Source organism: Rhamphochromis longiceps, linkage group LG6 (genome assembly GCF_057381845.1).
Source record: "Rhamphochromis longiceps isolate RC_006_pf linkage group LG6, R_longiceps_female_GT1.1, whole genome shotgun sequence".
Taxonomy (NCBI): domain Eukaryota; kingdom Metazoa; phylum Chordata; class Actinopteri; order Cichliformes; family Cichlidae; genus Rhamphochromis; species Rhamphochromis longiceps.
Window position 1 is genome coordinate 34,500,068 of NC_140562.1, and position 12,212 is coordinate 34,512,279.

The following is a 12,212-nucleotide window of genomic DNA, read 5'->3' on the forward strand; positions in this document are numbered from 1 at the left end:
TTTTTTGTTTAAAAATGTGAGTACTCGACACACCCCTTAGCTATTTTCAAGCCAACCAGAAGCCATCTCTCTGCATATACAGAAACATTATCAACCTATATCAGTGCAATAAGTGCACATAATTATTTTCCTTCTCTGGCTGGTCCCTTTATGGTTCACCATAGTGGATCATCTGCCTCCATCACATCCTACGCCTAGCATCCTCTTCTGTCACACCAACTATGTCCTCCTTCACTACATCAACAAATCTTCTGGTCTTCTTTTCTTTACTCCTGCCTGGCAGCAGTCTTGTCTCTATAACTTTGTCTCCAATATGCTTAAACTCATCTACCTCTGCTCCTTACAGCTACACTGTCACACATGTGTCTCTCTCATCCATACACATGTTCTGTCCAAAAATAAAAGTACAAAAAGACGCTCAATGACCCTGTAAAGCCTGCTTCATAGCGTCAAATATTATTCAAGTTATTGAGTTTTGCTATTCTGCTAGCTGCCTATAGGTGCCAGTAAAACACTGTTCAAATTAAATAGACAACAGAAGAAAATCACGTGATTCTTGCGGACGCGTTGGCTTGACAACTGTAATCTTTACCTGGTGCTGAAGGTGAGAAAAAGATTTCCATTTTACACATGCCCGAGTGGGTGAATAGTATTGATTTGTTTATACTGTTGTGCATTGGTGAGACATTGTGTCTTTGGATTAGAGAGCGTTCGCTAAAAGCAAAGCTATCGTTAGTGTAGCTAGCTAGCTAGCACTGTGTACTGACCTGTGGCTAACCTTCTGACCAGTTTATTATAAACTATGTAATACCCACTATAAAACTTAACAGGCTCCTTGAATTTTGCATTCCCTCTCGAGCGGAGAGCATTTAATGATGCAAAAACTATTCGGAATTTATGAATATGTGTCAAAAAGTCGTGAAATGTCCAAATATGCTTACCTTTCAGCGAGCACTCAGAGGACACCATGCCAGAGATCAAATCAATATTCAGAGAAGTTCTGCCTAAACAAGGTTTGTACCAAAGCTATGTGGACAGCAGTAGTTACAAAAGGTTGTTTGTGTCTCTCAAGACAACACGTGAAGTGAACTGAAATTTCACAATAGCTTGGAGATTTAATCAAGATATGCTCTGTGGTCTCTCCTGAAAGTCTTTTCTGGCTTAAAAATATAATTCGGGTCAACATTTGGGACAATATTGCTTTTCTTTAGTTAAAGGTGTACGGGTTGTTAGTAAGAACAAGCTGTTCAGTGGCTCACAATCAGATGTGTAAGATGCCAGATTGGTAACTAGTTGACCAGATATCAAAAATATTGTTGAATTCTTCCGGAGTGGTTGAAAAGATATAAGTTTATAGATGTAGCATCGTATATTTGAAACTCCTTTAAATAGAACAGTAGCTCTGTTTGCAGTACTATAAAGGTTAAAGTGTAAAGAGAACATTTCTCACAGCTAATGTGCTGCAGACTTTTATGAGAAATAGCAGACATGCTAGGTTTTTACATAATATTTTCATTTATGCTTAAATTAAAATTTAATCATTTGTGGATTGTTTGAATGCACCTCACAGGACAGCTCTCCATGGAAGATGTCCCTACTATGGTTTTGTGTAAGCCAAAGCTGCTCCCACTCAAATCAGTCACCCTTGAGAAACTGGAGAAAATGCAAATGGAGGCTCAAGAGGCTGTTAAACAACAGGAACTGGCAATGAAGGAGCAACTACAGTAGATACCCAGTGAAGGATTGGAAAAAAACAAATACCTAAACTGGCAAAAGTCCTTCAGATGGATCAAGCAAACACACTGATTCCAAGCACTGGAATGTATTTGTATGGACTTGGAGGGAATCTGGCGTTACAGAGTTAAAAAAAAAAAAAAAGTGTTTAATCCCTCTTTGTCCCTTTTGAAAGTCTTGCTGTTCTGTGGTTATTGTTGAATGATCTATAGCATGGAATTAGCAAAGATTATATCTGTTACTTGCCAGTAGGGGTAGTGAGCTACTTAGGTACTACTTTAAAGTGTTATATTATCATTATTATTATTATATATTTCAGATAACTGCTTATTTAAGTTGCAGTATGCAGTTAGTACTGTGTGTTAAACAGACAAAAACAGATGAAATGATTTCATAGTGATTTAATCAACAATCAAGGAACGTCAGGGTGTCTCTCACACTCCTTATTCCCCAAATATAAAAATAAACACTCTTAACACACCACTTTGTGAAGTTACCTGATTGGTATTCGTTTTTGCACAGAACTCGTGCCACGGATGTGTGATTAAAGACTGAAAACCTAGCACAGCATAGAAACAGTAGCTAGTTTGGAAGCCAGTATTGCATTGAACCAACAAACTCTCTTTTATTTTATTTTTTTTTAATACATTTTTATAAAGCTCTTGACACAAACCAGTCATGTCAATACAAACACTGCTTTCTAGAAAACACAAAAGGAGTGGCAGTGAAAACAAGAAAATACTGTACAAAACAATGTGGAATGACTGACACGGAGAGGTGTGGCACTTTAAGAGCTAGCTTATGTAAATGTTTATATTGAAACACCTTGGAGAGAGTGATCTACTTTAGTTTCAATCACAAGTGCATTTTTGTTTAAATTACCCTTACCTCAATTTTGGAAATGTACCTTCTTTTGACCATTAGAAAGGAGAAAAACCATTTTTCAGGTACTTTGAAAAATATGCAAGTAAAAAAGTAGCTTTATGTTTTTTGGGGTAATATGGCACACAAAGTCTTCTCAGTAGCTTTCAAGTTTGACAACACCACCGTCTCCCTCGCTGACATACCTCTTACGGCCCCTGAGAGAAGATGAGAGCAACAACATGATTAACAAAAACAGAAGCACATCTCTGGAGACGAGTGTCAGATCAGATGTGTGTGAAAACCAGCGTGCTTACCGACAGGGACAGAGATCCCTCAACTTTACATCAATGATTCCCATGCTGAAGCTCTTGTCAACAAACTGCTCCAAGATAAAGTATGCACGAGGGACATCAATGTTGATCTCAGCGATGTCCATGTAAACTCTTTGGTAGCCCTACAAGAAAAAGACAACCATTTTACAGGGCTACAAAAAAAAAAGAAAAAAAAAAGCAGTGCATAATTCACACACCAGGTGGCACCATACCCTTCTCATTTGGTCCACAGTAATCACGGAGGACACAGAGAGTGACTTGAGTAGCTGCAGAACCATTTTGAAAGTTTTCTCTCCATTAGACTCCAACACCATCACTATCGCCTGCGAGAAACATTCACAATCCTGTGTTTAATTTAACTGAAGACCACACAATGCAACATTAAGGGTGTAAAGCTAAAGAAATCCCCTCAAAACAGATAAAATGTTTCAGTAGTTTTATAACATTTTACATTTAGACTGCATTTAATGTGTCTGCTGCTACATCAAATGTAGCCATGAATTTACCTCATAGGCAAACTCGTGATGGAAATGGGGAACCTCAAGATCTCTGAGGCATCGCTCAGCCTCCTTGCTGTCACCAGATAGGATGTACTCCTTCAGAAGAAGGTTCATCTGGCATGACAGAATACAAATGAGAATTTTTGTTATGGCAATATCCATACAGTAACAAAGAGCTACACAAAGAAAAACAAAACGCAAGTCTGCTGCCATCTGCTTTCCAATTTCACTTGAAAGTGATGAAAACAGACATATTTTATGGTAAATGGCCTGTATTTGTATAGCGCTTTACTAGTCCCTAAGGACCCCAAAGCACTTTACACAACCAGTCATCCACCCATTCACACACTGGTGATGGCAAGCTACATTGTAGCCACAGCCACCCTGGGGCGCACTGACAGAGGCGAGGCTGCCGGACACTGGCGCCACCAGTAGGCAACGGGTGAAGTGTCTTGCCCCAAGGACACAACGACCGAGACTGTCTGAGCCGGGGCTCGAACCGGCAACCTTCCGATTACAAGGCGAACTCCCAACTCTTGAGCCACGATCGCCCATGTGCCCATTTTACACACAACTGCTCAAAAGTTGTGAAAAGTTTTTTTGGGATACTTTTACTTCACCAATTCCTCGCTTTCAGACCTCTTAACGTTTCTCCCACATATGACTGCTATTTTGAAAACAACAACGAGACCAGGCAGGACCGGTTCATCAACATGGCACGGTTTGCATTTTAGGAAGAAGTTCTACAACCCCCCAAATACATGATGAAGACTGTACAGTGCTGCTTCAATTTTATTCGAGCTTTATAATAAGAACCAATTACAATTCAGAAAAACTGCTTTCATTTCAGAGTGTACTTGATTCTGCTTCATATAACCTACTTCTTTGATGAGCTGTATGACTGGTTGCTGGCCTCCACCTGTCCCCCATTGGCTATCTATGCGAAGCCCACCCATACTCATCTTCAGTAGCACAGCTGCTCGGTCCAGAGCCGCCCTGAGAAGAAAGTGATACACACAAGGTTTATAAAACTTTAACCTAAACTCTCTCTCCTTGTTTTGGAGAGTTGCTTGTAATGTTTAAAAGAGGTGGTGCCTGAGTAGAGCGTGCTGGAGTCAACACACATGATGCACACTTCCTCATTGGGAACTTTAAATCCTCTACCCTCAATCTACATTTCTCCAAATAGCAAGCTAGCAAGGAAAATTGGACATTTGCATTCTTAGATACAAATTAGACAGGCAACATGTAGTACAAACTCTTAACAAGAAGAAGGAAAAAAAAGAAAAAAAAAAAAAAAAAAGAAGAAGAGTCCTGCAACAGATGGTCTGGTCCTAACAGAGCCCTGATCACAAAAAACAAGAGTCAGTCTGGGATTACATAAAAACATGGGCACTGAGGCAGTCTTCATTCAACCAACCTGCCCCAAACACCTTGTACACTGTGAGAACTGGTGCAGTTTCAAAAGCAAATCATGATCCCAACATTTTATTTTTATTAGATATTGTTTTGTTGTCCTTTTTTATAAATGCACACTTTTATTCAGTTTCTAGATAAACAATATAAATGGCAATATTTTTGAAAGCATCCTCACATCACTGGCAAAAACGTTTTAAACAATACTGTTCGTGTTAACCTGCTGCTCTCCAATTAGAGGACAACAAGAACAGCTGATCACAAGGCTAAACTAAATCCTCTTTTCTCATGAATCACATTGACTTATTGCATTATTCCAACAGCTATAATTACCCTGATCTCTCAAAATGCAAATGGTGCAGACAAACATGTAACTAACCATTAAAGCAATATAATAAAAGCAACCTATTGTGGGTTTGAAATCAGTTTATTGCTAAAAGATCTGGCTATATATGAAGACATTTTTAATTTCTGTGAAAAAACACAAAACAAACTTATTCCTTTTTGACTCCATGAACTTTTTAAAAACAAAGTTAATGATTTGGACATCTTTGTGCCATTTAAAAAAACAATAATAAAAAACAAAATTTTCAACCGTCCATCCTAACTATTACCCCACATAGGCTACAGCTGGCAAATATTATGAGTTTCAAGAGATTTATACAAATGTATTTTCTGAGACAGAAAAAAAAAACAAAAACATTTTTGCTATCATTTTATTCGAGCTCCAGAGTAAAACCCAAAGAAAATTTTTGTAAAATATTTACTGCCTATTTATTTAGCAAACTTTGATCTAACCCAAAATCTGAAATACAGATTTTGTATACAGTTTTTCGTATAGAATTACATATGGTATAGCTAAAATACAAACTTAACATGTACCCTGATCCTTTCAACAGAAATTATTACGCTCATTATTATTTATAGTTAGGTGCTCATATTTAACATGGTCAACGTTTAAAATAATGAGGTCAGTGTATGAACAAGTAATCCCTGTGAGCCAAAAGCTTCAGACTCGCCAGATTAATTGCTCTGTTTCTGACGGCAGAGAAATGTTCCTAATGTGGTAATACCAGGCCAACAGCTCCCCACCTACTGCCACAAACCTTCTGTTTGCTAAGGCTAGCAAATTAGAAGAGATTATTTAAAGGGAGAAAGAATAAAACTCCTTGTTTCATCATGCTAAGCTATTGTGGTGGACTCCAAGAATGACATACCTTGCATATTCACAGTCAACTTTTCCTTTGTAGCCTTCGATGTAGGTCTTTGATAATATTTGGTCACTTACAGCTCGTGCAATGAATTGACCCACCAACTAAAAGAGAGATACAAAGATGGGAAAAAAGCAAATAATTTTAAACACTCTTGCACCATGTTCCTGTTTCTTAGAGCTGCTAACCCACTAAATCAGGAGATATGATTGGCTGGTCATTTATTTTCGGCATAAATAAAGTCGGCTTTCCACAGCCTGCAACAATAAGATTATTCGTAGTTTACAAGCTTCAGTTTGGAGGCCCCACAAAAACACTGACTGGACAGATGACTGACTGTTGCTTCACTTGCACGTGTCTCTTTGTTTACAGTAGTGTGAGCACGTGTATGAGGAAAATGAAAGAGCTGCCTTTGCTCTTCTGGCCTCCACAAAGCCTGGGCTCACTGTTGCTCATTGTTCCTGTACAGACAAGAGGCAGCTACATCTCAGCTGACCCACTGCTGTGTCTAGACCGACAGGCAAATGAGGAGTAAGGGGGCGTGTGCGGGCTTGTGTGTGAAACTGAGAGAGCGAAAGCGCGAAGGGAAGGAAGTGGGGGCAGGGCGCTATCATAATGTCCCTTTAAACCCACTGAGAATTTGGAGAGTGGGACAGACATGACCAGCGAGACCCAATGAGATGGCGAGAGGAGGGGTGCGGGGGGAAGTACGCAGAATAACCCTTTTAGCGTCCTTTGCTGAGCTTGCTTTTTGCGAGCACAGTTAGACAATAGCCACAGATCTCATGTCTGTGCAGGCCGAAAGGGAAAGAGCTCTAAAAAACACACCGGCTCTCTCTCGCACACCAACACACAAGAAAAAAAAAAGAAAAGAAAAACCCCACAGCGTTGTTCCCCTGTGCTCAACCACAAGCTATGTTAACACTTCAAACAAAAAGCATACTTCTAGCTGACGAGTGTTAAAACTGTTATCTTCTTTAAAGGGACTGACTTGAAATAATTATTCTTCAGGAAGTCAGTTTGTTAAATGTCCTTTACCACTTGTTTTATCTCGATTATCTTGCTCCAATTATCGCTGAAAGCCAGAATTATAACTGAAGTTCTTTTGTTTAACTGCAAAGACCTAGTTTGGACTCATATCCTCAAGAAACAAGTAACTAGAAAACACACAAACAGAATAAGTTGCTATCTGGGGACTAAGTATACACACATTTGTCTCCAAACACTCACCTGAGCAGCCCCAGGTGTGTCTAGTACCAAATCAGGCAACTCTCTGAGGAGTTTGTCAAATGACTTTTCCATGTCGCCGTGGGATAAAACAGGCCCACAAAGGTCAGCCAGCAGCCTGGAGGTGAGCTCTCGGTGGCTGGCTTTGGCCTCCAGGGCCAGTGCTACAGCCAGTGAGGGCACCACGCTCCGCATAGGCCCCAGGTTCAGCTCTGCAAGCAGCTCCTGGAAAAGGAAAAGGACACCAACTTGTCTTAGAATTCATGGTTGTGTTAATATCAGTTTTTTTTTTTTTTTTTTTTTTTTTTATTGTGTGTTGATCTCAGCTTCTGTAATAGAGTAGCTCACCTCAACTGCCAGTATGCATCTACATTAACTTGGTAACACTCACCGCTACTTCATTTGTGTCTCCATGTTCAAAATACTCTTGCACTATGGGGGTAACAGTCTTCTCGAAGTCCCTTTCATCCAACGGGGGGACCACCGTCTCATACACACAGTTTTCCTGACAAAGCAGAATCGCACTTCAGTCACACTTGTTTGTGGAACATGTATCCTTTTTTTTTTACATTTGTAGAAGAGCCTGTGTTAATAATAATAATAATAATAATAATAATAATCCAGGTGATGTCAGCACAACAATTACCTGATCTTCATCATAGTTGGGGTCTCTTTCATCTACTGCCTCTGGTTCATAAACTTCACCAGATCTGCCCCATACACCTTTTCCTCCAGCCCCACCTGGAGACAAAGGGCAGTGACAATATGAATTGTGATGCGTGACATTGTCAAAGTGCTTTCTTTTTCTCTTTTAAAAGCTTTAGTGCCCCACATGTAGTGGCAAATCTTATTGTTTCATTATCAAGTGTACAAACAGGTTTGACAACAGGACTGAATTTAGTCATAAGCTTAAAATGTGAAATGCATTTGGTGCTCTACTTTGAACTAAAACAGCTACTGATACTTCATTTACTGCATGTTTCCTGAATATCCTGACTTGCTTTGGTCATAGAGTACAAACTTCCTTTAAGAAATGGGCTTCTAGTCATAAAAAAAGGGAAAAATACTCTTGTTTTTCCATTAGCATTTAGTCTAAATTTAATCAATCTGTCTGCATAATTTGTACCAATCCAAAAATCACTTCACTCCAGTCAAGTTCCTGTATGTTACATGCATCACTGTGTTGGTATATGGGGGTCTACTCGCTAAATACTCCCTATGCAGATACATGCAGAGAACTGAAGCTGCTGCCAACATGCTTCCCAGGCTACATTTTCTGTGTAGACACAAGCAGCAAACATCTGCCAGTTCTGAGGTCAGCACTGGCAGATTGCAGACGGTTTAAGAAGCTGAATGCCAAAGCAGCTTGTGAGACATCCCTTAAAACCTCCAATAGTCTCCCACCCAGTATGTGGCATACGACATGTCACTATATTTAGCAGAGTCCACCTTGGTTGTGAAAACCGCCAAGCTTTAGCATTTAAACATTACACTTTTTCCAAACCTTAAATGCATAAAATTTTCATGCAGGAAAGCTACAAGCTCAAATTGCCAGGCTCTGATAGTGTGGCAGTTCTGTTACGCAATCGAGGAAAAAAAAGAAAGAGAAACAAAAGAGGGCAGGCTCTGCGCAGGGAGAAACTAGACATGCCCATGGGGAGAGTCAAGTGCCTGAACTGTACTGCAGTCTGCAGGGACACATACTGTAACCGAGAACTGTATGCTGACATCACTGAAGATCTGCAGCGAGAGGTGGCCGAAGGATTGGAAAATGCTGACACTTTGCTAAACTCTCATCTACTTATAGATCAACAATTATCTATACAACCTATACAAGAGGCAAAACGTTGGCAGGTCAGAGAAGCCATTATGCAACATTTCCAGCTGATTGAAAAAATTATATTTTCAATAGCATAATTATCTATAGCGTTAATGTTGCTTTACACCCAAATAGATAGACAACAAAAACACGGGAAATCAGATGCTCTATAAGCCTTGTGACTGTAACTTTAAACAGCACCTGTGCATCCAATAGTTATCTTAAAGATGGACTATTCATGTCACATCCTGTGCATTAATATCAACAACGAAAGCAGTTAGTGGTACATTATACACAAAATGGTACCAGGATTGTTTTTATTTTAACCTTCTCACAACAAAAAAAATAAATAAATTAGACCTCCTATTAACAAAACTAGTTACAACGAACGATTATGTTACAATGCTATTTTTGGGGAAGGGGGGCATTCACCATTCTGCAAAGAAGCCTGGAAATTTCCAGAAAGGCTTGGCTGAGCAGATGACAAGGGGAAAAAAAGGATACAAGTGAGTCGGAGCCATTTGTTTACTTGTTAATTGGTTTATGGCTTCCATAAAATAAAAACAACAACGACAACAACAACAAGAATGGATGACAGCACTACATGAATGTGTGGATGTAGCACCTTCCCTTTGAAGTCTGGGAATCTGAAATACAAATGGCTCTTTGATAAACATTCACATGCCTTTGATAACGACCGTGCTTTGGTTACAACTGTGCTACGTTCTTCATTTAATAATATGCTCTTACCTTTCTTTGGGAGGCCTCTGCCCTTCCCGAGCCGGGACTTTCTGTCTAACAGCTTGCTCTTGGGACTTGTGGGTGCCACTGAAGTTCCCCTAACCACATCTCCATTATCGCTGAGCGAGTCCCCCCTGCCAGAGTCCCTGGAGGAGTTCTTCCTCAGCCTCCGCTTGGCCTTGGCCTTCAGACGTGCCTCATGGATGCTGTTGCTAGAGGAGGCCACCCAGTTGCCATTGATCTCGTTGTTAATATTTTTATTAGCGATAATGAAACCTCCATTGTCTTCCTCCCCAGATACAAAAGAGTCACTCAGGTCTCCAATCTCTGTTGGTTTACAAGAGAAAATTGTGGTGAGTTCGTGTTTGGTTTGATTTGATTTGATTGACAATATGCATGCATGCAGTTAATTTCTATCTGCACTTAAACACAGACTACAGCTGAGGGGGAGTAAAAAAAGTAACCGAATCTGTACACAGTGCAAGATAACATACTTTCACCCACTTCCGCATGAAAAAAAAACCCCACTGCCCCACATCCTATCCAGCTGATGAAGCACAATACTTAAATGGCTCTAAATGCTCACACTTACCCACGGGGTTTGCGTTCAGCCAGGCCTCGCAGTCAGCTGCCATGATTTACAGTAGAAAAGAAGCTTTTGCGACAGAACGGCGCAAAAACAGAATTTCAAGCGATACCTGCAATAACGAACAAGAAACTGTCACCTTATGTGTGGACGTGCGTCGATAACAAGCCCAGACAAGATTCAGTAACACCACGCCTCCCCCCTCCCCCTGTTCATTCAAAGTCGCACTGTTGATAAACAATGCCTAACGCTACATTAGCTTAAATATTCACTGCTAGGAGATGTAACTGCTTTAAAAATCTATCTCCGTGCGCGTATCAACGAATAAAACGCCCACACCGTCCAATATCCGCACTTTTGTAGGCGTTTTATGCGTCGCTAACGGTTATCTAGCTCTTCTTCTCGAAGCCCGAACGTCAATTAAACATAATGTCAAATTGCAAAGTCGCGAGCTCGTTCTCCATCTTGAAATACATCTATAAAATCCTAATATCTTTATATACGCTGTCATATAAATCACAGCATTGGAGGAAAAAAAAAAAAAAAAAACAACAGAAAAATCTCCGACCGTCTGCTGTGTCCAAGCTCCAAACTGTGACACGAACACTGTTGTTTTTGTTTTACTGACAGGTAACGCTGGCACTTAGGCCAATGTTTTTCCTTTGCTCATTGGCTGGGGGAAAGGTTTTTTAAAGAAAGAGCCAATCAGCATGCAACACGGATTTCCTTCTCGCAATTTCTGTGAGGCCCGTGTGCTTTATTAAGTGCTGCCCTCTGTCGGCGATGTCGCGGAGCTGCACTTTCTATACATAGAAGTCATTTATTGGCAAAAATGGCATGTACTGGCAGCTGCAACATGCAGGTTTCCAAAAATAATAATAATAAAGCTATGGTCTTATTGACGTTACATTATCGATAGCCTAGGATAAGACATTATTAAAATATAAGCTATTTGTGTGGTACTTTATACATTTATATTTGTATTTTTTTTTAAATAAAGATTAAAGTATATGTCTAAATTTATATAAATGTCTTTTATTTTCACCAAAATCGTCTAAAATCAATAATGGAGGAAGAATATTGAGATGCTAGTGCTAAAACTTTTGCTTATTCCATCACTAATTGCTAAACCAGCATGTAGGCATGTGTAAAGTATGACATACAAGGGCAATTTTAACAAAATAGCTGCCACATATCTTCAATCAAATCAAAAGCATTCCTTTATTCATTCATCCACTGCACCTTCCCCACCAACCTCCTTAATTTTTTATTTTTGACAGTTTGTAATGCAAAATATGCATAAATTCTCTACCATTAAATGGCCCTTCTTCCTCATCAACCTCTCTATGTATCACAGAGAGTGATGAAAAAGAGCATAAGGCTGTGGTGGACAACTTGGTCACAAGGAGTGAGTAAAACCATCTGCATCTTAATGTGGCAAACACTAAACACTAAAAAGTGGTTGTGGATGAGGTAGCCACGAACACCAGTGACCCTTCTTTTCATCCACTGGGTCTGTGTGGAGAAAGTAGATGATTACAAATACTTTGGTGTTCATGACAATAAACTGGACTTCATCAAAAACACAGAAGGCCTCTGTTTCTATTTTCAGAGATGACTGAGCTCCTTTTACAGCTGTTCAGGATCTTTTATGAGTTTGTGCTGGACAGTACCATGCTCTTTGCTGTTGTGTGCTAGGGCATTACACTGAGTGTGGTGGAAAAATAACAGATTCAGTACACTAATCCGAATGCCAGTACCGTTGTGGGTGTGGAGCTTGAC

The 12,212-nt window shown here is 39.9% G+C and overlaps 1 protein-coding gene and 1 long non-coding RNA gene across 2 annotated transcripts; one reads left to right on the top strand and one right to left on the bottom strand.

Annotated features, from left to right (window-relative positions):
• Positions 1 to 521: 521 nt before the first annotated feature.
• LOC146668449 (uncharacterized) lies at positions 522 to 2,214 on the top strand. Its single transcript, XR_014912156.1, has 3 exons — positions 522 to 604; positions 949 to 1,013; positions 1,571 to 2,214. It is a non-coding gene; the product is annotated as an uncharacterized LOC146668449 (long non-coding RNA).
• Positions 2,215 to 2,327: 113 nt separating this feature from the next.
• Positions 2,328 to 11,105, bottom strand: pdcd4b (programmed cell death 4b). The gene is made up of 12 exons (XM_085410358.1): positions 10,999 to 11,105; positions 10,437 to 10,542; positions 9,854 to 10,171; positions 7,931 to 8,025; positions 7,676 to 7,789; positions 7,288 to 7,509; positions 6,064 to 6,161; positions 4,312 to 4,426; positions 3,437 to 3,544; positions 3,143 to 3,253; positions 2,913 to 3,052; positions 2,328 to 2,813 (listed from the first exon to the last, which is right to left on the bottom strand). The coding sequence occupies exons 2-12, from the start codon at positions 10,477 to 10,479 to the stop codon at positions 2,753 to 2,755; spliced, it is 1,425 nt and encodes a 474-aa protein (XP_085266484.1). The 5' UTR covers positions 10,480 to 10,542; positions 10,999 to 11,105; the 3' UTR covers positions 2,328 to 2,752.
• Positions 11,106 to 12,212: the final 1,107 nt, after the last annotated feature.